The sequence below is a fragment of the Salmo salar genome, chromosome ssa26 (genome assembly GCF_905237065.1).
Source record: "Salmo salar chromosome ssa26, Ssal_v3.1, whole genome shotgun sequence".
Lineage (NCBI taxonomy): Eukaryota > Metazoa > Chordata > Actinopteri > Salmoniformes > Salmonidae > Salmo > Salmo salar.
Window position 1 is genome coordinate 11750201 of NC_059467.1, and position 26134 is coordinate 11776334.

General features: G+C 43.9%; 1 protein-coding gene across 1 annotated transcript in view; it reads left to right on the forward strand.

Annotated features, from left to right (window-relative positions):
- The first annotated feature begins 1755 nt into the window (after positions 1-1755).
- The window catches only part of LOC106587167 (neural-cadherin), a 212772-nt gene continuing 188393 nt past the window's right edge, over positions 1756-26134 (forward strand). The window contains exon 1 of the mRNA XM_045708388.1: positions 1756-3020. Coding sequence (XP_045564344.1) covers positions 2015-3020 — 1006 coding nt within the window. The 5' untranslated portion in view covers positions 1756-2014. The remainder of the gene's footprint in view (positions 3021-26134) is intronic.

Genomic DNA, 26134 nt, shown 5'->3' on the forward strand with positions numbered 1-26134 from the left:
ACTGTGTAGGCTCTCCTCCACTTTGGTAGCGATATCTGATTCCTTCTCACTTCTGTGGTTCCATGTTAGAGCTGAGGAGAGAGGGGCTGCATGACATTAATACCTAAATAGTTAACTACGGGCTGTGTTTGTTTAACTGGATGGAAGCTGTGGGCTAGGCAGTCCTCTGGGTCTTCATGCATTGGTGCCTCTTTGCTGGGAAACTGAAACATCCTAGTAACACAGAGCCAATTTACAACCTGCTGGATCCTAGATTGTGTTTGCAAAGAAGTGAAATTGACATTTCTTCAACGCTGCATTGAAAGTGTTTCTCCCTGTTTTTTTTTTATCAGCCTGTCAAGCTCTCTCCCCGACACTCTCCTGTGGTAGGTGGTATTAGAATAGATATCAGAATAATCAGCTATGTATTCTCCTCCTCAATCCCTTGGCCTCCTCCGGTATTGCCACTCTCTCTCTCGATCCAATCTGACATGCTCATTGTTTAACATGGCGTGGATCTTGGGATGGTTAATATTATTCCAGCGTGCTGGTAAAGGGGTGGCAGGTAGCATAGTGGTTAGAGCGTTGGGCCAGTAACTGAAAGGTTGCTAGATCGAATCCCCGAGCTGACAAGGTACAAATCTGTCCTTCTGCCCCTGTACAAGACAGTTAACCCGCAAGAATTTGTTCTTAACTGACTTGCTTAGTTAAACACAGGTTAAATAAAAAACCTCTAATTGAAATTTGATTGTGGAACACCAGAGAGCGATCACCTCTGGCTACATGCTAGAGATAGAAGGAGAACTATCAAAATTCAACATCTTGAGGCCATAAATCGGAAACCAGAGGGCATCACTAGACCAGAATATATACTTGCGCTACCCAAACCGCCTGAAAGGTGTCCCCTCAGAACCCATTCTATGTGTATAAAGAAGGAAGTTTCAAGTTTGTAATAAGAATATGCTCATTTCAATTTGTGTTACTGTACACTGAGCATGTATACATTTTTACTGGATTTGATTAATACAACACTCTTCCCAGTACTTGAAGTTTGTCTAGGTTCAGGGCCAAATGTAACTTCTGGTCTCAAGGAGGGTGAATTCATAGACTGTTTAAAGCTACTATACACATGGTTTACCTCTGGTTAGGTTATTTTGTCCTTTATATCTTCCTGATATGTTTTGCTAAATTTATCACTGCTGAAGCATGACAGATATTTATTTTTTTAAAGAGATTCTAGCAATATTTTTTTCCTTCCTGTTTGACTGAGCTTACCTGAGTGGCTAGGGTGTACTTGGGTGGACAAATCTATTCTTACAAATGAATCTAGGCCTAGTATCTGTACTGCTGGTGTACGTGAGCGTGTTTTATATCATTTTTATGGCAAGGATAAAATATTGAATGTCCTGTAAACTGAATAAAATATAAAAGCTATGTTACTCGAAACATGTTTAAATCATCTTTCTTTACTAGAACGATTGATTGAGTTTTAATATTTGTCATTATGTATTCCTCAGTTATCTATGACAAATCTAGGTTACAGAGTGAAAATGATAGTTAAAAATACACAGTAGCCTATCATGCCATTGCTATTGGACACGGAGTGGAAATCAGAAAGAAGACTTACTTTATGTGTTGGAATAAAAAATTGATAGACATGCATCACGTGACGCGGGCTTCCCTGAGGAGTCATTGTAGGCCACGCCCCCTCCAGCGCGGCGCTGTCCAGTACCAGAGGCTGCTAGTGCTGTCAGAAACACTAAGCGGAGGCGCGCACTTGAGCTGCGTTATCCTGAGGGCTATGTACGCAGACTGCTGCTGGAGTGGAAAAGAGGAGACAGCGAAAGTTCAGCGGCGGGAGCTAGAGCAATGAATCAAACCACGACAACCAACAGCTTTTTTGTGAATTAATAATAATTTTATATTAGAATTCATCTGAAGTTTTAGAGGACATAAAATATATGTTTTTCGAAATGATTGATGGTCCTAGAGTGAAAGCATAACACCACTCAGTGTGGTACAACTGACAACAATCATGATTTTGACTATTTTAATATGCTATTTCGTGACATCTGTACTTGGGAATAAGACAGAGGAAAGGATACCGTTCTTTCATGGACATGTATTCGAGAACTCCGAGCCGGGATCCAAAGTAAACGGTCTCAGCATCCCTGTGAAGCGAGTTGACGCGCAGAGATGGTGCTCCAACTCCGGCATGCATCTGAAACTCTTGGGAGACGGAAGTGAAGATTTCCGGGTATTTGCCCACCACAAACGCGGACACATACTTCTGAAAACCTCGATCATCCTGGACAGAGAGGAGCGCTCCGAGTACCTGCTCAGCCTGGGTCTGTGCTGCCAAAGCTGCGCCGCCACTGACCATGTGGTCGCAAAAGTTGCATCTGTGAAAGTGGACGTTTTGGACACTAACGACCACGAGCCAACATTCCCTAATGATGATATAAAAATGAGTCTAGACGACGCCACTGCTCTGCGGTCTGTGGTGTATAAAGTGACCGCGGAGGATACAGACAGCGGGAAAAACGCTGAACTTATTTACTTTGCTCTTCCCAAAAATGGCAGTTTCTATGTGGTTCCAAAAACTGGAGATGTACTGCTTGTGGACTCTATATTGGGTCTTACCGCGCCCATAAAGTTTAACGTGTATGCGATGGACCACGGCTGGCCCTCACGGACCAGTCAGAGTATTGACATCGAGATTAATCCCCGGCAATGGCCAGCGGTTCCACCGTCATCCCATGGCGAACCGAATAGCAGACAACCTCGGAAGTCGAGGTCCCTGCTAGAGTCGAGCGAGCCGATCGTACTAAATGTTTCCGAGGATGCCAGTATCGGTTCTGTTGTAATGAACTTGTACCCGGTGAGGTTTCAGGCTGCCAGCTTTGAGTTGATGGATCCCGGTGCGGACAGCTCACCGGTCACGGTGAGTCGGGACAGCGGAGATATAGTTATTACCCGGCGCCTGGACCGGGAGACGGATCCTCTCGTGGAGATTGCGGTGAAAGTTCAGGATAAAAGAGGTGAGAGTGCCTTTACAATTTTATATTGCTGATTCAATGTTGTTTCTCTCTTCAACGTGTTGCATTACATATATTATATATAAGTGTATTTATTCTCTCTTCTGTAAAGTAATTACGGGCTACGGTTTGGTCTAAATGAGCCTACTGAATCGATGTGGAGAACTCAGCACCTAAGCTACTCATAGAGACTCTCTGTAAAAGTGTCATGCTTTAAAGTGCAATGATATTATTTAAAATGTATTCGTTTCTGTGGTTACATGTTTAATTAAACACCACCAGCTTGGCCTTCATGATTCCAATAGGTTGAAACCACGCGAGTGCGTAAATTATGCATGGAGAGACGTGCGCCTTGCAAATAGTTACCCTGGGAAAGATGTAACGCGCACAAGTTAAGCTTATAATACAGTACATTATTTCACATTATGCTACGATTTGTTGTATGCATATGTTTTCTGGTATTAGTGCAGATGTTTTCAATTTACAGGAGGCGTGCGGGTGCTTACTGGTTCTAACGACTCGATCACACCGACAATGTTATTGCATTTAGGTACAACGGAAGTACATTCATTTCCAATGAAACGCTGCGTTTAATTTCTAGGATTGCGTTGCAGAGGCAGTTTCAAAGCGTTTTTTTTTTTGTGGTGCATAACACCTCGATCACACCGACATTGAATGGCGTTTTGGTACACCAGAAGTACATTAATTTCCAATGAAACGCGGAGTTTGCCTTGCAGCATTGCGTTGCAGAGGCAGTTGCTGTGCGTTCTGTGTGGCGCATACGTTGGATTTATAGATGCGAACTGTACGCGTAGACGGCATGACAGAAATGGTAGCAGAATGCCAATGTTGAACTTTTGTTGCACACATATCCAGATGATGCTGAGTACCGTTTTGCTTTGCATAACTGTAGGTTAATTATCACCTGCAGAAATGGCTCCGTTCATGTACTTTTTGAGAGCCAAGCTACAGCTAAAATGACATTTCTAACGCAATAATATCCTTTATGTGCACTGCTCCCATTGGTAATCCTGCGCCCAATGTATGTAAACCTTTCTGACCATAGATTTTTGAGTGCTCAACCTAGTGTTGGCCACAGCAGCTCCAACTGACACATACTGTAAGATGTGTAGAATTGCAGGAAATTTGCTGTAAAACTGCAACAAACAAAAAAGTGATGCATAGCAAATGTATTTGTTTACCTTTTGTTAATAAAAAATACATTTTCTGCTAACAGAGCCCTCTGTACATATTACTTATAGTTTTTAATCACAGTGCTGAGTTAATGTGAGTTCATGTGTGGCGGCGAATTGTATAGCTACTAGGCTGTATGTTTGTAGATCGACTGATGTGAATGAATCTACAGCAACCAATGTAATAATGGATGGGGTAATCTTTGCTTGGGTTTTAGTTTTTACTGTTCTCCAAATAGCATTTGAGAGTTTTTAAATTGTATAGAAATGCAGTAAATGAGCTTTTTGGTTTTGAGTGGGGACCTGTAGATTAGGGTAACATAGGCCTACAGTATTGGCGGTGCATATGAACGTTTTGAAATGTATACATTTGCCAGTAGCCTTTGTAAGGCAGCAGTACAACCCACCTTTTACGAGCAATTGCTCATTTGTCATGCACGGTGCCAGATAAAACGTGATATATTTTACCCAGCTGTTCTAAAGTGATAGGCGGATTACACAATATCTGTGTTCATGCAGATGATCATTCAACCGGTGTTGCCTGTCTACAACAATGAGCACAGGGAATTTGGCGTCTGTGTGGGTAAAACTGGCGCGCTCTGCATTCATTTCTAGGCTATGTGAAGTATGAGGACCTATTTACATGCATTGGAGTGAATAAAAAACCCTAATTTCTCGTTTTCTCATTTCCCTTGCTGAGTGTTGTGAAATTATTGAATGAATCCTAAAATGGTTATGTGGTTCAGGAATTAACCACCATTTTTTTCCTGATCAAATAACCAACTTGACTAAATTTCAAATGTTCCAGAAGACACCAGTGTTTAATTTGGACAAATCTGTGCTCTGAGCTAGGGGAACCGGAATGCCATAAGGTGGGAATGTGGTAGAGTCTAATCTTTTTTGAGTGGAGATCCTGCTCGACCTGGCCCCATCTGCTCGCATTATCCATGTAATCCCATCTCATTCACGTTCTCATTTCTGGGATTTAGAGTGGCAGCACAGTTTGTTGGAGAACTCGTGCGCTTTTTCTTCGAGGGAATAGAGAGGCTTTAAAGTCGTGCGTTTATCGCGCACAGTGTGCTCCATGGCCCACTCACATCTTTCCGCGGCATTCATGCGCTGCGCAGCCGAGGCGCGCTACAACCACTCCCGAATGAGTTGTTGCCATGGTTGGTGATTTAATTAGCTCGGCCTTTGGTGTTTTCATTACTGTCTGTCTGTGTGCTTGTCCTGTGGCCTGATGTCCATAACCTTCTGTAGATGTTGCGTGTCTGGCAAAGAGGGTGTGCTTGTGTGTGTGTGTGTGTGTGTACTGTGAGCAGGTTTCTCGGAAAGCCAGGGGATTCACATTAATGAGGAAAAACAGCTGGCTTTAATCAAGTATGAGCAGTGTGTCGGTTGACCTCACTTGTAACAGTGAACTAGACCAGCTCCCTATAGAGTACATGTAGACTAACACACACGCGCGCGCCACACACACACACAGCAGTCATATTTGTGTTTATCCTTGTTGATCATTTGATATTGCAAAGATCATGCAAGCACACTGTGATATTTCCCACTGGTGGGGTATTGTTGCAACCTGGTCTCAGAGCATTTCGTATTATTCTGCAACTAAATCCGTGATACTAAATTAAGTTTGATATGTTATGTTTTGTATGGTTTGTATTAATTTGTGGATGGCCATCACCCATTATGTATGATTTGTTTAAGAATTATAATTCAAATTATATGTTACGAATTTGCAAAGCAAACAGTATGTTCCAAATTTGAAAAACGTAGAATATGTTACAAATTTGAAAAACCTATGTTACAAAATTCCAGCTAGGTGGCTAAGGTCAGCTAGCTTACTAATGTTAGCTATGCTAGGGATTAGAGTTAAAAGGGTTAGGGATTAGAGTTAAAGGGTTATGAGTTAGGTTAAAAGGTTAAGGTTAGGGGAAGGATTATCTAAAAGGTTTAAGGTTAGGTGAAGGGATAGGTGAAGGGATAGCTAAAAGGGTTAAGGTTAGGTGAAGGGATAGCTAAAAGGTTTAAGGTTAGGTGAAGGGTTAGCTAACATGCTAAGTAGTTCCAAGGTAGCTAACAAGTAATAAGTAGTCAAAGTTGATAATTAGATAAAGTTTGGGTTGCTAGAAGTTCACATTATACGCCCATCAATCCACCCTGACCAGCCGCCTTCCATTAGTTTCCGCGTTCAATTTAGTAACCATTTGTCTTATGTAACTATACCAAACGTAATATATCATACTAAATGAATTGTCTTGGATTTACATACAGAAAAATATGAAATGTTCTGAGACCAGGTTGATCCTACAGGAGAGTAGGACCATGTGGTCAGAGTCAGACAGATGTGCCACGCTTGTCGTTGGTAGAAATGGAAGACCAAAACGCAGCAGGTACGTGAATGCTCATCTTGATTTTTAATTACTCTCAAAATGAACATACAAAATAACAAACACGAAAAACGAACGAACGACAATAACAGTCTGACTAGGCACACGGCTAAGCACAGAACAATCACCCACAAACACACCCTAATATATGGGACTCTCAATCAAAGGCAGATAGACAACACCTGCCTTCAACTGAGAGTCCCAACCCCAATTAACCAAACATAGAAACACACACACCAGACTAACCATAGACTACAAACACATAGACCATCAACCAAAAACCCGGAAATACTAAAATCAAACACCCCTTTACACAAACACACCACCCCGAACCACATAAAACAAATACCCTCTGCCACGTCCTGACCAAACTACAAAAACAATTAACCTTATACTGGCCAGGACGTGACAGTACCCCCCCTTAAAGGTGCTACCCCAGAAGCACCTTAACAAAAAATAACCCCAAGCAACACCCAAAAAAAATTCCCCTTTTCTAAAGGGAGGGAAGGGAGGTTGGCTGCCGTCAACGACGGCACTGTGCTACACCCCCCCTCCCCAACCCACCTATTTCTGGAGGTGGCTCTGGTTCCGGCCGTTCCAGGCTGTCGGGCCAGTCCGGCATCGCCGAGGGGCAGTCGGGCCAGTCCGGCAGTTCGGCGCAGTCTGGCCTCTCTGACGACGACTGTGGACTGGCGGGCAGCTCTGACGACGACTGTGGACTGGCGGGCAGCTCTGACGACGACTGTGGACTGGCGGGCAGCTCTGACGACGACTGTGGACTGGCGGGCAGCTCTGACGACGACTGTGGACTGGCGGGCAGCTCTGACGACGACTGTGGACTGGCGGGCAGCTCTGACGACGACTGTGGACTGGCGGGCAGCTCTGACGACGACTGTGGACTGGCGGGCAGCTCTGACGACGACTGTTGACTGGCGGGCAGCTCTGACGACGACTGTTGACTGGCGGGCAGCTCTGACGACGACTGTTGACTGGCGGGCAGCTCTGACGACGACTGTTGACTGGCGGGCAGCTCTGACGACGACTGTTGACTGGCGGGCAGCTCTGACGACGACTGTTGACTGGCGGGCAGCTCTGACGACGACTGTTGACTGGCGGGCAGCTCTGATGACGACTGTTGACTGGCGGGCTGACGCACTATAATCCTGGTGCGTGGTGCTGGTACCGGATATACCAGCTTATGAACACGCACCTCCAGGCTAGTGCGGGGAGCGGGAACAGGACGAGTCGGACTGGGTTGACGCACTTCCGGGTCCGCACGAGAGACAGGAGCTGGAACCCCAGGGCTATGGAGGCGCACAGTCGGTCTAGATCTTACCTCCTGCACAACCCGCCTTGGCTGGATGGAACTAGTAGCCCTGTACGAGCGGGGTGCTCGTACAGGGCAGACTGGGCTGTGCAGGGGCCTGATGGTAGCCGTGCGTAGAGCGGGAGTTGGGTAGCCTGGTCCTCGGAGGCGTACCGGCGACCAGATGCGCTGCGCAGGCATCCTCCTACCAGGCTGGATGCCCGCTCTAGCACGGCACCTGCGAGGGGCTGGAATAACTCGCACCGGACTGTGCGTGCGTATGGGTGAGATAGTGCGCTCCTCAGCGAAACATAACGCTCTCCACCCCATACGCTCCTCCATATAACCACGGGTAGCTGGCTTCCGGCTCTTCCTACGCCTAGCCAAACTACCCGTGTGCCCCCCCCCAAAACATTTCTTGGGGGTGCCTCTCGTGCTTCTCCTTCAGCGCGTCCATGGCCTCGTACCACCGCCTCTCTGCCTTGGCTGCCTCAATTTCCCACTGCAGGCGTCGATAATCCCCAGCCTGGTGCCAAGGTCCGGCCCCGTCCAGAACTTCCTCCCAAGTCCACTTCTCCCGCCAGTCCAACTCGAACTCCGTCTGCTCCTTCCTCTGCTGCTTGGTCCTTTGGTGGTGGGTGATTCTGTCACGCTTGTCGTTGGTAGAAATGGAAGACCAAAACGCAGCAGGTACGTGAATGCTCATCTTGATTTTTAATTACTCTCAAAATGAACATACAAAATAACAAACACGAAAAACAAACGAACGACAATAACAGTCTGACTAGGCACACGGCTAAGCACAGAACAATCACCCACAAACACACCCTAATATATGGGACTCTCAATCAAAGGCAGATAGACAACACCTGCCTTCAACTGAGAGTCCCAACCCCAATTAACCAAACATAGAAACACACACACCAGACTAACCATAGACTACAAACACATAGACCATCAACCAAAAACCCGGAAATACTAAATCAAACACCCCTTTACACAAACACACCACCCCGAACCACATAAAACAAATACCCTCTGCCACGTCCTGACCAAACTACAAAAACAATTAACCTTATACTGGCCAGGACGTGACAAGATGGAAGATGAAAACATATTGCCTGTTATTACTTTATTTATCAGGATCAAACAGACACTGCTATATATCTTCAAACAGCATATTGTATTGCACATTATTAACCGTCATACAGACATGCACACTCAGCGATGCACACGTTTCTGCCTGGTGGCCAGTGAGTGAGCTAGGCTGTGGTTTGCGAACAGAGCTCTACTGCAGCTTGTATATCATGCTAATTAATGTGCTGCGCACAGTCCTGTGACCGTTCCCTTCTCTCCTACCTTTACTGGTCAGTTGATTCTCTCTATTCAGTCTGCTGTAATAGTCTGTGTCTGTTTGTTTCTCATTCCTGGGGTTGTTGGACCTGGCTCCCCAATAGCTATCCTGGAGTTAGGGAGTCATTCGCTTTCCTATGGGCAGTCAGACTTTCTCCTCTGTTATCCTCTTGTTAGTGCCGGCTGGGGTGAGAGGCTCCATATTTTCCACTGGCTGGCCTGGGGTGAAATAGCCTTCTCAGGTGAGTTGGTCTCTACTCTCTATTAGCTGTGGGGAATCACCCTGGGCTCTTTCCATTATCTGGCGTTGGGGGGAGCAGAGCACCACTTGAATCGTATATGGTTATCCCTATCTATGACTGTCTGTCTGTCTGTCTCTGTTATCCACTAACACTGGCCTCAGCCTTACCCTGGCTGTCTCAGCCACTTAAGCGGTCCCAAAAACACACAGCCCCGCAGACCTGGGCCCTCTGTTTCTCCCTTCACCCCCCCTCCCTGCTTCCTTCACGTCTTCTCTGAACTCCACGCACTGAGAGAAGTCTCTCCTCCTAATTGCTGTGTGAAGCTCTGTAGTATGGAAATGGTAGTCCTCTTTAGCTGTGTATTGGTTGAGGCTATGGGCTCCTGTTTGATATGTCTGGTCTCCATGATATTGCTGCAGTGGGATCAATTAATGTGTGCGTGGGGGACGGAGAGGGGGAGCGCGTGTGCGGATCAAACAGGCGTGTGGCGTCAGACTTCCCGTCTTAACGTTCTCTGCCTTGTGGCACTTTTTACTATCTATATCCCGTCAGGGTCATCATCTCTCTGTGTATCTCTCTCTCTCTCATTCAGAGCATGTTTTTTTCATGCTTCTCCATCTCTTTCCTTCCACTATCTCTCTCTCACCTTCTCTCGTTCTCCCTTCAACTCTTCCTCCTCCTCTTACTCTCTCTCTCTCTCTCTCTCTCTCTCTCTCGCTCAATTCAATTCAATTTAAGGGCTTTATTGGCATGGAAAACATATGTTTACATTGCCAAAGCAAGTGAAATAGATAATAAATAAAAGTGAAATAAACAATAAAAATGAACAGTAAACATTACACTCTCTCTCACTCTCGAAGGTCTCCCTCGGCTGTCTAACACATTGTATTAGCCCTCTGTCTGTCATTTCGACCTGAGTGGCTGTGTGATCCCTTTCTCTCATACAGAACATGCTATGAATGTCAAAGGAATCAATACGATGGGGTGCATATTTGTCTTGCTGAAGCACGCTTGAAGCTGGCATAACTCTCAATCAAACTGACAAAGAACTGACAGCTGCATCAGACGCGCATTGCGTTTGATAAGAACCCCAAACGTGTTATATACACAGTGGATCTGATCATTCCCCATCCATTATCCTCTATCTATCTATCCACCATAGTGTTTGACTGTCTGATCCACACAGAGGGAGCTGGGTTTTGGGTTTGAGCAGAAGTTGATAGGTTTTCGGGGACTTAATTCCTCTCCTCCCTGGTGTTACTGTTAATCTGATTGGGGAAGAGCCTAGAAATTAAACAGCATATGGGAGGCTTCCTGACTCTGTCAGGGAACCAGAAGATTGTCTGCTTGCTTACGTGTACAAAACAAGTTAACTAAGTTTCTCTCTCCCCCCTCCCACCCCTCTCTCTGAAACAAGTACACACACTGTGCCAACACGCATAAACATACGTGAAGATGCGTACATCCAAACCCACGTAAGATATGCACACGACACAAGCATATGCTCCGATGCACACATTCTCACCTGCTGTAAATAGCCTCGCTCGACTCACACATACTTTGCCCTGGTATGATGCATAAATAGAATTTATACCTGTGAACTTCTACAAACTCTCTCTCTCTCTCTTTCTCGCTGTCTGTACTTCACACCCTCTTTTCTCTCTCCTCCGCTCTCTCCGTTTCATCTCATCCCTCAGACAGTCATTTCACACTTGCATACACATGCACGCACGCACACACACACACACACACACACACACACACACACACACACACACACACACACACACACACACACACACACACACACACACACACACACACACACACACACACACACACACACACACACACACACACACACACACACACACACACACACACACACACACACACACACACACGCACGCTCACACACATGTATGTATGCACACACACATACCATGCACATCAAGCTCAGCAGATTTAAAGACTAATAGAATGATTATAGATTTATATAATGCATTTCTCTTAAATTGCATATTGTGATCTGTAAGCAGATATTCACAAAAACACATATTTGCATGATGAAAATAGGTTTTCAGTTGAGTATATATACCCAAAGTTGATATTTATAGCCTCACTGTTGTGTATTTCTAAAATCCCATTGCCCAGCAATCTGCTTACAGTAGATTGAGTCAGCTTGGAAGGATTAGAATGGCAGTGATGTGTAAAACAACACACACTTAAATAATGGAAGATTGTAATATACTAGGATTTACAGTGACGAAAGGGGACGAGGGAGGAAAGGAGAGAATGCTTAAGGACTTATTGGAAGCTTTGGGGGGGTAAATGTGAGGTGAATGTTTTTCTTTTCTTGGGCATTATATTGATTCAGAGGGGTTGGGTTAAATGCGGAAGACACGTTTCAGTTGGATGCTTTCAGTTGTACAACTGACTAGACTCTTACCTCCCTCACTAGCTTTAAGCACCAGCTGTCAGAGCAGCTCACAGATCACTGCACCTATACATAGCTCATCTGTAAATAGCCCATCCAATCTACCTCATCCCCATACCGTATTTATTTATTTATCTTGCTCCTTTGCACCCCAGTATCTGAACTTGCACATTCATCCTCTGCACCTCCTACCATTCCAGTGTTTATTTGCTATATTGTAATTACTTTGCCACCATGGCCTATTTATTGCCTTACCTCTCTTATCCTACCTCATTTGCACATGCTGTGTATAGATTTACCTACTGTATTATTGATTGTATGTTTGTTTATTCGATGTGTAACTCTGTGTTGTTGTATGTGTCGAACTGCTTTGCTTTATTCTTGGCCAGGTCGCAGTTGCAAATGAGAACTTGTTCTCAACTAGTCTACCTGGTTAAACAAAGGTGAAATAAAAAAATAAAATAATAAATCCCCCTTTCCAAAGCTATGGAGTGGATTGAATGGCGAAGTGAGCGTGTGAATATACTGAACAGTGCATAGTTGACGAATCGTAAACAGGTGCTGAAGATTGAGAGAGGGACATGTCACTAAATATATGTCCTCCCATGTGCATAATCATGGCATGTGCATACTATATATGCAAAAGCTCACCTTAGACAGAAGATCACACACACACACACACACGATGAGGCCCTGTCCGTCATCTTGTTGCCGTGACTACGCTCCCCCCGCCAGGCGTGCGGCCACCGCAATAGGAGCGGACATGGCTGTCACTGTCACTTGTCACCACAGTGTGTGTAACTGTGAGTGGCGGGGAGAACGATCGACGGTTCTGACTGAGAGATCACACAGCGTTTAGTCAAAGCTCCGCTCCGCTCTGGCCGTCTGCTGTGGCCATGACCATCATTGACCCAGCCTGTCTCTCCGTGACTAAGTTCTGGATTTGGATGAAGAAGATAAATGTTGGAATAAAAGAACAGATGAGATGCTGAGTGCCACCCCCCACACCCACCTCCTCTCCTACTCTCTGTCCCTGAATCTAGCATGCCTTCACAAATTAGGAATGTGTCACTGCATTTCTTTGCCAGTTGTGGCATTTGATGGAATGTCTGTGAGCACGTGAGTGGGTGTGTGTGGTGTGTGTGTGTGCGTGTGTGTGCAAAGCAGGTGTTATATTTTATGGTGAAAGCTCTTTCAGTCAGTGTGAGGCTACAATACGTTGAGTTTCCCGGGGAATCTGTGAAGTGAGCTGTAGCCCATTGCCTGATTGTTATTAAAAAATCTTTCTCAGTCTGTTATTAAAGAATGTGAAACAACGTTGTGTATGTCATTGTGTTTCATGTATGGCTATAAATACGGGTAGATGTGTATAATGCTAAGGCTGCAAGCGTAGTGTTTGATTGTTTTCATTAAATATGTCTTTAAATATTGTATATACATTCGTTCATATAGGGCAGAACATTGTATATATATCCTACAGAAATTGTTTCAGTTATGGCCTAAAATAAATGTGTTCATATGGGCAGAATATTGTATATACTGTAAATTACTCTTACACGGAACCCAAACTGGCTGTGTGTGTGCGCCATCGTGCATAAATGTATTTTGTCCCCCCACACCAAACGCGATCACAACAGCAGGTTAAAATATCAAAACAAACTCTGAACCAATTATATTAATTTGGGGACAGGTCGAAAAGCATGAAACATTTATGGAAATTTAGCTAGCTAGCTTGCACTTGCTAGCTAATTTGTCCTTCTTAGCTAGCTAGCTGTTGCTAGCTAATTTGTCCTGGGATATAAACATTGAGTTGTTATTTTAACTGAAATGCACAAGGTCCTCTACTCCGCCAATTAATCCACACATAAAACGGTCAACCGAATCGTTTCTAGTCATCTCTCCTTCCAGGCTTTTTCTTCTCTTGACTTTATATTGCGAATCGCTACTTTCATAAATTAGGTGCATTACCGCCACTGACTTCGTTCGTATTTCAGTCACCCACGTGGGTATAACCAATGAGAAGATGGCACTTGGGTACCTGCTTCTATAAATCAATGAGGAGATGGGAGAGGCAGGACTTGCAGCGCAATCTGCGTCAGAAATAGAACTGACTTCTATTTTAGCCCTTGGCAACACAAACACACGTTGGCATGCGCGAGCAGTGTGGGTGCAATAATTGAATAACACAGATTTCAAAATTTATTTTGCAACGCTCGCACACTCGACGCGAGCGGTGTAGTCAGCCTGTTAGCGTAGTACTGTGTAGTAGTAAGCGTAGTACAATAAGTTTTGCTTGACAAAAATACACATAAGTGTGTGTGTGTTTGTGTGTGTGAGTGGTACAGCAGTGGGCAGAGCGCAGCCAGAATGACAGTAATCCTCTGGTGGATGAATTATCAGAAGGTGGCATGGTTTTTGTCGAAACAGAAATGTAAACTATCAGAAGGCCGTCCAAGTGAGGCACCCTCCCATCTCCCATGTGTCACACTGCCAAATTCCCCAGCAGCTCAATGTTTGCCATGCTGTATCCTTCTCTCTCTTTCGCTCTCTCTGTCCTCCTACACTTTTCTGTTAATCTGAGTCTTCTTATCCACCCTTCTTTCTGCCTTAGTTCCTCCTCTCCTCTATTACTGTAGTACTTCACTTCTCTCAGTCCACTTCTACCGTCTATCTCTCCCTGCTAGTTGTCTGCAGCTCTCTTGTTATTTCATATTTTCCTCTGATGGCTCCCAATTCCTCTCTGCCTTCTTCGTTTCTGCTCATCCTCAACCTTCACTCTCTTCTCTCTCTTCTCTCTCTTCACTCTCTTCTCTCTCATCTTCCTCCTTGCTGAGTTGCCTCACCAGACACATCAGTCTTTCATCCTGCTCACTCCTTTTCTGATACACCCTCCAATCATCGATCGCCTCGTCAATCTGTCTCCAGTCAAACTTTGGCGGGGTGTCTGAGTGTTTTTCTCTCTCTCTCTCTCTCCTCAGCGCTGGATCTGCCTGCTCTCTGATTAGTTTATTTACAATCTGCCGGCTGAATCTCAGCGCCAAGCAGCACAGTTGCCTAATTGCCAGACTTAATCAAAGAGACAAACGAAGGGATAGGAGGCTGCTAGTGACCTTTCAGAGATGCCACGCTCCTCTCTCCCCCTCTCACCTCCTCTACACACCTCCACTCTCCTCGACTCGACTCTATTCTCCAGGAAGAGAGTTGCCAGCCAGCCATTCCAGCGTTTTAATATCGAGGCTGTCAGTAGACAAATGCGGCTGTTTTTGCAACTCCTTTCCATTTCTATCCAGGCCTAATGAGCAGCATATCTCCCCAGCCAAGGAGATGGGAAGCAATTGGCCAGTGCAGAACAATGGCCGTGCCGTCTGATCGTTTGTCTGAGAGAGCCAGAGCCCCACGTCGGTGCAGTCGCTCCTCGCTGGCCTGGAAGGCCATAAGTAATGGTGCGTCTGCGCTGGGTTTACATTAGCGCGTGACCTCTCCATGTCAATAGCAGTCACTAATGGTCGCTCCGCGTCATTCAGCATAAAAGACACAGCGTGAACGATCTTATAGAAGTCGAGGCACACACATCACATCACGGAGGCATGGCTTGGCAGGCAGGGAGGAAGGGAGGGCCCCACAAGGCACAGGGGATTTCCTTCTATTTGTGTTGCCTTCAAAACAGCAGCCTGTGTTTTCAGAGCTCAAGAAATACGGTATTGAAACAGTCGTGGGACGGAGTGTAGGCTTTTCCCCCAAAGGAAGTTTGTTTTTCTGTGAATCTCTGTGTGTGTGTGTGACTTGGTTTACTCTCATTCTTTTATCAATAAGTCTACATGCAGTCAGTCAGCGTGAGTAAGCCATCTCTGTGAGAGGGCATTTGAAGCACCTGTGTCCTTGGACGATTCCTCCATACACTGGCACTTTAGCTTGTCAACATACCAGTCTAAATCTGCCTGTTATTATTTTACTGTTTCTGGCTGTCAATTTTCTCTCTTCTACCTCTTCATACACTACCTGAACAAAAGTATATGGACACTTGCTAGTCAAACATCTCATTACAAAATCAATGGGCATTAATATAGACTTGGTCCCCCCTTTGCTGCTATAACAGCATTCACTCTTCTGCGTAGACTTTCCACTAGATGTTGGAACATTTCGGCGAGGACTTGCTTCTATTCAGCCACGAGCATTAGTGAGGTTGGGCACTGATGTTGGGTGATTAAGTCTGGCTCACAGTCGGCATTCCAATTTATCCCAAATATGTTAGATGGGGTTGAGGTCAGGGCTCTGTGCTGGCCAGTCAAGTTCTCCCACACCAATCTCAACAAATCATTTCTGTATGCGTGTCATTCACTGAGTTTCGACTGTATAAGGCTCAAACCACTGTGAAAAGACTGGCGACATCTAGTGGAAGCAATAGGAAGTGCTCACTGAACCATTGTTAACGGTGTGATTAATAGGGAAAGATGAGAAGTCGAGTCCACAATTCAGAATTCCACTTCCTGTTTCAATCGGTCTCGGGGTTTTGACTGCCATTTGAGTTCTGTTATACTCACAGACACCATTCAAACAGTTTTAGAAACTTTAGGGTGTTTTCTATCCATATATAATAAGTATATGCATGCCCTAGCTTCTGAGTTTGATTAGTAGGCCGTTGAAAATGGGAACGATTTCTTTTCAAAATGCGCTGTGGCGCCCCCTATCCTAGGGTATCCTCAAGAGGTTAAAAACATTGTTCATTCAACCATTACCCAAGGTCTTCAATAAGTTAGACTTAGTCTAGCAAGTACATTGACTATGTTGCCCCTCAGCAATATGGCAGGCAGATGAAGAGAGATGGACCACAAAACATTTACATTTCTTAGTTAGCAGGCTGGATAGCTACTGTGCTCCTTATTTTTGTTCCCTCCCCCTCCATCCTTCCATCCAAGCTAGAAGATTCCTGCAAAAAAAGAGAATCAATAATTGAAAAAGGGGTTTGAGAGGTGTAACATCAGAATGAGTGTTGAGGGGAGCAGGGATAGGCGAAATGTATAGCTACAGTAGCTAGCTAGCTAGCAAATCTTTCCTTGTCGTTCTTCTCCGCAACCAACCGTCGCTTTGCGTACAAAAGTTAAACAAGAATGCAGGAGAACAGGGCTTACCACTTAGCAGTAAAAAAATATAAAAAAATGTTTTTCAGCTGTGTTGTTGTGTAGTTTACCGGGCGCTCTGTCCCAACTGCCACATGAAATATTGATGGATGCGCTCTAGCAGGCTGCCTGAACGCAGAGATCTATTGCTGCGTGTGAAGAACAGATTGCAATCCAAGTTGTATGTGGAATTTCTGCTTCTTCTTCTTTAATGTTTTATGCTAGACTACGCCTATTTGTATACTGCCGCCACCTACTTCTTCTTCTTCTTTAGGATTTGGTTGGCGGATCGCATCGAACTTTTAGGTGCATACACCGCCACATACTGTATTGGTGTCATGACGTGCCCTTGGGGGGAGAATCATAGCCCCTTCTCCCTGTCAATTCAATTCAATTCAAGGGGATTTATTGGCATGGGAAACATATGTTAACAATGCCAAAGCAAGTGAAGTAGATAATATACAAAAGTGAAATAAGCATTAAAAATGAACAGTAACATTACAGTCATAGAAGTTCCAAAAGAATAAAGACATTACAAATGTCATATTATGTCTACATGCAGTGTTGTAACGAATGTACAAATGGTTAACTTCTCACGGGCAGGTGGGATGGTAGCGTCCTACCTGGCCAACATCCGGTGAAATTGCAGAGCGCGAATTCCAAATGACAGAAAATACAAGTATTATACATCAAAATAAAGCTTAACTTCTTGTTAATCCAGCCGCTGTGTCAGATTTCAAAAAGGCTTTACGGCGAAAGCACACCATGCGATTATCTGAGGACAGCACCCCTCATACAAAAACATGAAAAACATTTTTCAACCAGGCAGGTGCGACACGAAAGTCAGAAATAGCGATATAATAAATGCCTTACCTTTGAAGATCTTCTTCTGTTGACACTCCAAAAGGTCCCAGTTACATCACAAATGGTCATTTTGTTGGATAAAGTCCTTCTTTAAATCCATAAAAACTCAGTTTTGCTGCTGGCGCACTTCATTCAATAATCCACTGGTTTCCCTCCTTCAAAATGCAAACAAAATGAATCCCAAACGTTACTAATAAACTTATCCAAACAAGTCAAACAACGTTTATAATCAAACCTCAGGTACCCTAATACGCAAATAAATGATACAATTTAAGACAGAGAATGGTATGTTCATAAATGGAGATAAATAACAAATTAAGAGCTTTCACCCACACGCATGGAAACACTACAGCCAAAATGGGAGCCACTTAGAAAAACTAAAACTTCTAGCTCATTTTTCCAAAAACCAGCCTGAAACTCTTTCTAAAGACTGTTGACATCTAGTGGAAGCCCTAGGAATGGCAATCTGGGAGGACTTCGCCTCATAATAAACATGAAAGCCACTGGAAACAGTGGAAGGATGAATTATTTATTTTTTGGGATGGTTTGTCCTCGGGGTTTCGCCTGCCATATCAGTTCTGTTATACTCACAGACATTTTAAGAGTTTTAGAAATGTTAGAGTGTTTTCTATCCAAATCTACCAATTTATGCATATCCTAGCTTCTGGGCCTGAGTAACAGGCAGTTTACTTTGGGCACGCTTTTCATCCGGACGTGAAAATACTGCCCCCTACCCAAGAGAGGTTAAAGTACAAAAGGGAAAATAAATAAACATAAAAATGGGTTGTATTTACAATGGTGTTTGTTCTTCACTGGTTGCCCTTTTCTTGTGACAACAGGTCACAAATCTTGCTGCTGTGATGGCACACTGTGGTATTTCAACCAATAGATATGGGAGTTTATCAAAATTGAGTTTGTTTTCGAATTCTTTGTGGATCTGTGTAATCTGAGGGAAATCTGTGTCTCTAATATGGTCATACTTTTGGCAGGAGGTTAGGAAGTGCAGCTCAGTTTCCACCTCATTTTCTGGGCAGTGTGCACATAGCCTGTCTTCTCTTGAGAGCCAGGTCTGCCTAAGGCGGCCTTTCTCAATAGCAAGGCTATGCTCACTGAGTCTGTGCATAGTCAAAGCTTTCCTTTTAAGTTTGGGTCAGTCACAGTGGTAAAGGTGTTCTGCCACTGTGTCATCTCTGTTTAGGACCAAATAGCATTCTAGTTTGCTCAGTCTTTTTGTTAATTCTTTCCAATGTGTCAAGTAATTATCTTTTTGTTTCCTCATGATTTGGTTGGGTCTAATTGTGTTGCTGTCCTGGGGCTCTGTTGGGTCTGTTTGTGTTTGTGAACAGAGCCCCAGGACCAGCTTTAGGGGACTCTTCAGGTTCATCTCTCTGTAGGTGATGGCTTTGTTATGGAAGGTTAGGGAATCGCTTCCTTTTAGGCGGTTGTAGAATTTAACAGCTTTTGCCTGGATTTTGATAATTAGCGGGTATTGGCCTAATTCTGCTCTGCATGCATTATTTGGTGTTTTACGTTGTACACAGAAGATATTTTTGCAGAATTCTGCATGCAGAGTCTAACTTTGTTGTTTGTCCCATTTTGTGAATTATTGGTTGGTGAGTGGACCCCAGACCTCACAACCATAATGGGAAATGGGTTCTATAACTGATTCAAGTATTTTTAGCCAGATCCTAATTGGTATGTCAAATTTGATGTTCCTTTTGATGGCATAGAAGGCCCTTCTTGCTTTGTCTCTAAGATCATTCACAGCTTTGTGGAAGTTACCTGTGGCGCTGATGTTTAGGCCAAGGTATGTATAGTTTTTTGTGTGTTCTTGGGCAATGGTGTCTAGATTGAATTTGTGTTTGTGGTCCTGGCGACTTGACCTTTTTTGGAACACCATTATTTTGGTCTTACTGAGATTTACTGTCAGGGCCCAGGTCTGGCAGAATCTGTGCAGAAGATCTAGGTGCTGCTGTGGGCCCTCCTTGGTTGGTGACAAAAGCAGCAGATCATCAGCAAACAGCAGACATTTGACTTCAGATTCTAGTAGGGGGAGGCCGGGTGCTGCAGACTGTTCTAGTGCCCTCGCCAGTTCGTTGATATATATGTTGAAGAGGGTGGGGCTTAAGCTGCATCCCTGTCTTACCCTACGGCCCTGTGGGAAGAAATGTGTATTTTTTGCCAATTTTAACCGCACACTTGTTGTTTGTGTACATGGATTTTATAGTGTCGTATGTTTTTCCCCCAACACCACTTTCCATCAATTTGTATAGCAGACCCTCATGCCAAATTGAGTCGAAGGCTTTTTTGAAATCAACAAAGCATGAGAAGTCTTTGCCTTTGTTTTGGTTTGTTTGTTTGTCATTTAGGGTGCGCTTGGTGAATACTTGGTCTGTTATACGATAATTTGGTAAGAAGCCAATTTGACATTTGCTCAGTACATTGTTTTCACTGAGGAAATGTATGAGTCTGCTGTTAATGATAATGCAGAGGATTTCCCCAAGGTTGCTGTTGACGCATATCCCACGGTAGTTATTGGGGTCAAATTTGTCTCCACTTTTGTCGATTGGGGAGTCCTTAGTTCCAAATATTGGGGAAGATGCCAGAGCTAAGGATGATGTCAGAGTTTTAATATAGCCAATTGGAATTTGTTGTCTGTATATTTGTTCATTTCATTGAAGATACCATCAACACCACAGGCCTTTTTGGGTTGGAGGGTTTTTATTTTGACCTATAGTTCATTCAATGTAATTGGAGAATCCAGTGGGTTCTGGTAGGCTTTAATAGTTGATTCTAAGATTTGTATTTGATCATATATATGTTTTTGCTGTTTGTTCTTTGTTATAGAGCCAAAAAGATTGGAGAAGTGGTTTACATCTCCATTTTGGATAGATCATTCTTTGTGTTGTTGTTTGTTTAGTATTTTCCAATTTTCCCAGAAGTGGTTAGAGTCTATGGATTCTTCAATTACATTGAGCTGATTTCTGATGTGCCGTTCCTTCTTTTTCTGTAGTGTATTTCTGTATTGTTTTAGTGATTCACCATAGTGAAGGCATAGACTCAGGTTTTCTGGGTCTTTATGTTTTTGGTTGGACAGGTTTCTCTCTCTCTCTCCACAGTTTTATGACTTTACGACAGGTCGTAAATTCCTTGCAGAAACTCTCTCTTCACTGCCATGGAGTATTGAGGGAGAGACCTATGGAGAACAAAGACACTGTTCCCACCAAGACTCCTACATCCCAAAACCGGAGAATGGATCAATATTCCTATTTTAGAGAAGGTGGTAGGGATGGGAAATCAAAGAACGACCACGTCAAATTTGTTTAATTTTGTGATATCACAAAAGACAGTATAACTACATTATTGTTTGTATACACTTCTTAATTATGGGGTTTGCATCTGAACGTTATATAAAATAAATGATTAAGTATAAGATTACTTTTGGAAAGATAACAATGTGATTTTAGTCTTCTAAATGAGACTTGTTTTTCATAGTAACTTCTGATCAGTCAGTGGCCACGCCCCCGTGAGCACAGACATTACATCTGCGTCATGGAACACCCCCTTTTCCCAAATGTGTATAAAACCCCCTTCCGACAAAATGTACATTTGACCAGAGAGCATTGAGCAGGAGCTACATGTTGAAATTGTTGGCAACATTGGTGTGTGAGGCCATTCATGACCTACCTACTGTACATTCAATTATTGATGCGGTAATACAAAATTTTGTAAAGGAAAAGGAAAATTGCCCTGCCAAATATTAGCCCTCTATTAAAAAAAACACTACCCCATTCCACTATTTAACCCAATCAAATCCTATGCCAGACCAACGGTCTGAGAGGACAGAACACTACCATTCAACACCCTCTGCAACTGTTCTGCAGTACATCCTCACAATCCCCACCACAACCTCTCTTTTCTGTGACTTCCCAAACATTTCTGCAGTACAATTGACAACCATGGCTATGAATGCTAAAAAGCCCACCTTACTGAAGCACATATTCTTCCCATAACTCTCTATTGGTCTCTGCCTACTCACAGGAATCCTCTCAGTGCCCCTCACCATGTAACCATCTTTCTGTAGTACTCTAACTGGGGAAACCTCAACCTGCCTTTCACCCATGGGCACCCCCACAACTAGCACACACAACTTTCTCCTCCGATACTACACATTCCTTTGTCTTATGCCCTCCTACACACTTCTCACATCTAGGAATCTCCCTTCTACACACTGCTGCAACATGCCCATAAAGTTTCACACTGTAGTATTTGTGGAACAAAAGCTTTCGCAGGATAACTTACGCTTCCTAACTTGACCTTGTCGGACAAAGACACTGCATCAGCAGTGCAGACAATTTCGTCTCTGTTTCTTCACACTCTCTACCGGGTCTGCGTCGTGCCAAATGGTGGGCTTCACCGACACCGGGAATCTTCCATTTCAACTGATCCTCCTTAACACTTAATGCCACCCCCCATTATCACTCCTTTCAACGGCACCCTGCTCCAGAGAGCAAAGCAAGTCACATTTCTTTTCCCTAATCGCGTGATCTGGAGTGCCCGCACCCTCTGGACTGATGAAACACAACAAATCATCACTATTCCACTCTGAGTTACTCTCACCAACTCGCACAGTCCCCAACCTCTTCTCCACCCAACCTGACACCACATATGGATCAGCCAAAATGCAAGGATCCATTCTCTCCACAAATCTCACTCCCACTTAGCCAGAATCATCAGCCCAAATTGTGCGGTCCTCACCGCAGGTACTACGTCCATACTCTCGTCAGATTCCATCTCTGAACTATTAGAGCACGTATTCCTCTTTTTGCACTTGGCGCCAACCTTCCTCCCCACACCGCTTCCCTCTACACTCAGCTCCTTCTCGGCGGCCATCAATGCACCTTCCGCCACAAGGAATTCACCCTCACTCTCTTCACGTTCACTTTCCTTATCTAGCTCTTCCAAAAGTTCTGTGCGTTCCTCCATTCCATATTCCCTCAAAACATATTCCACTTTTTTCCTTTATCAGCCATCTTCTCCCGCACCAGATCTTCCAGAAGGCTTGTGCAATCCCCCCACTCCATATTTATTCAGAATATGTTCCACTTTCTTCCTTTTTTCCTTGCCCGTCGACCCCGTGTCTTGGAGCATGCTAGACAAGATAGCTATTTAGCTCTTGTTCGCCGTCTGTTTTCCGTAAACAGACGCTGTAACATGGCGATATGGCTACGCTAACCATAACCTTATCAAGTTGTGTATTCATTTAACCTTTCGTTTTTTTGGAAAGTATTTAGGTAAGGTCTTTATGCTTCCAAGACCATACCTCAAGCAGCGTGTGTTAATGTTTAGATTGAACATTGGGGATACTAACAAAACTCCCCCATGCCCCCCTCCCCCCCCACCACCACCTACTGTATAGGTACCCCCTCGCCGCCATCTAATATCCCATTGCTTTAGCTGGAACTGATATACCTACCTCCTTATTTAGCTACCGAAATGAAAATACAATTACGACACGCATTGTGTTAATTGCTTAAAATGTAAAGGAAAAATAAAATAGTCCTATTTTCTGGGTCTAATTCAGGTGCAATAATTTGGGACTAATTGTCGATGGAAATACAATAAAAATAGGTTTTGTAAATCCTAGTGGATTGTAGTCGGATATTCTAATAAAAGACAGAGGGCTGCGTGTTATTTGTTAAATTCTGAAAACAAATTGATTTAGTCATAATAGATCACATCAGCATTCAGTGGAACAGAAGAAAATGTGCAGCGCAATAAACAGTGCAATTACCTAACACAGACAAAAGATTACCATTAGAAGCCAAGACACAAGCAATCCAGATATCATTAATTAAACAACCATTATTTTATTGTACTGCAGTTTTACTGCATTTTTAACAGCAGTGACATTTTGTAAGGGTATCCTGTGTTAGTATGCATGTTTATCGTACATGCTGGTTGCCTAGAACAAAATGCTATGGAAGTGAATGTGCACTTTTCAATTGGGTGGACTGCAAACTACAAACAACACTGCCATAGCCTGTAGTAAAAGCAAAAGCATTTATAGATTCGGTATCAGGAATAAAGTTAAAACCCAAGTGCAGACTGTGTGAAGTAACAATGTCTATTGTAACCCCGGGGCAGGCAAACGACAGGTCAAGGCAGGCAAAGTCGATAATCCAGAGCAGAGGCCAAGGTGCAGGACGGCAGGCAGGCTCAGTCAGAAGTCGGTAATCCAGAGGTGGAGCAAAGGTACAGGACGGCAGGCAGGCTCAGCGACAGGCTCAGAGACGGGCAGTGGTCAGGCGGGTACAGGGTCAGGACAGGCAAAGGTCAAAAACCAGGAGGACGAGGGAAAAATAGAGACTAGGGAAAAACAGGAGCTGAGACAAACCCGCTGGTAGGCTTGAACAAAGAAGACGAACTGGCAACGGACAGACAGAAAACACAGGTATAAATACACAGGGGATAATGGGGAAGATGGGCGACACCTGGAGGGGGGGGGGTGGAGACAAGCACAAGGACAGGTGAAACAGATCACGGCGTGACAATCAGAGATTCTCTAAATTAGGGGCCATCTCTTATAGATATAGGACTGCAGAGACTGTCAAAAAAATGTAAGCTTTTAATGACCTAGTAAATTCAATGATTTGGAGGTAAAACATATCACATGTTGGTATTTCATCACCTGCTGAAAAAACACATCAAATGGCCCTACTCCTGAAAAAGCGAATCTGGCCGGATAAGCTGGGCTGGAGTACCATTAGCCGGAACCCAGAGTAATATGATTCTGCTTGATTTGGGAAGAGCTCGAGATCCAGTATCATTAGCCAGTACCATTAGCCGGAGCCCAAAGTAATATGATTCTCCTGGATTTGGGAAGACATGGTCTCACAAGCCAATCGCAGAATGTGACGACAGAACTGAAGCAAATCGTACTATCTGGCCAGGTTGATATCAAGATTTTAATTGGGCAACATTGCACAGTAATAATGGTAAAGACTGAATCCGACATACAGTGTGGGAAGGCCTTCAGGGGGAGATGGGCTCAAAAGCTCACACTAATAACTCACTGAGGTGAAAAACAGAGAAACATACAGAAACACACTAACAACTCTCTGAGGAGATTGCTCGTAGCCTACATACAAACATGATGTGGAGGCCTAAAGAGATTAGACTGTGCAACAAAAAACACAAACACTGAAAGGCCTAAAGATACAGTACACTCTTAGAAAAAAAGGTGCTAAGTAGAACCATATTATAGGGTTCTTCGGTTCCTCTATGAAGGGTTCTATCGAGAATCATTTTATCTTTGAAGGGTTCTTCCTAGAACCGTCTTATCGAACAATTTGAACTTTTAATCACCTGCAGCCTGCATTCAGAATGACTGCTAGGATAGTGATGATTGGGTAACCTAGACTACTCAAATCATCTAAAATAGAATAACGATCTCAGTAACGGTTGCAATAAGTCCAACTACTAACATATTAGATTAGTTTAGAAAAATGTATGTTATTTACCTTTGTGTTGCGTAAGATTAATGAAGACATCAATGTACGTGCAAAAACACAGATATTGAAACAAAGAAATCTGAAGATCAATATCCAATAGAGCATGCAGAGAAATATGATAATAATGGTTTGGTTTACCATACAATACACTGAAATACACTCTTACTCAGTGGTTCATTTGAACCGGATACTGCCGGAACAGGATCCTGCACCTCTCCGTTTTGGACTGTTTTGTTCCGGAACCTATTTGTTCGGATCCTGTACCTCTCATAGCATGAAACATTTTTCTCTCATAGCATGAAAACCACGTAATGTGAAAAAGTTGATTTTCAGCCCGGGCCTAATATTCTAAGAGTTGATTTGGGTTGGGCCGGTCCGGGTTTATGGTTTGTGCAACATTGTAACCTATGTTTGAGACCAACGCATGGCCGTGGCTGTGTGAGAAGCGCGCCAGTATCTCTCACATAACTAGAATGAGATTAACTTTCTATGATCTCTCTCCAGTGCCGGTCATGGACGTTCTGCCGCCCAATGCGAGACAGAAATAATTACGTCTTAGACATCCTAATGAATCTAAGCATGGCACTTTCAAAAGTTACCTTTCCACCCAGACAGAGGTTCTACTGACGCAGAAAACTGTACGCTTCAACTGCTGGCTACTCGTCCGTTGTATAACCCAACAATAGAAGTGGTTC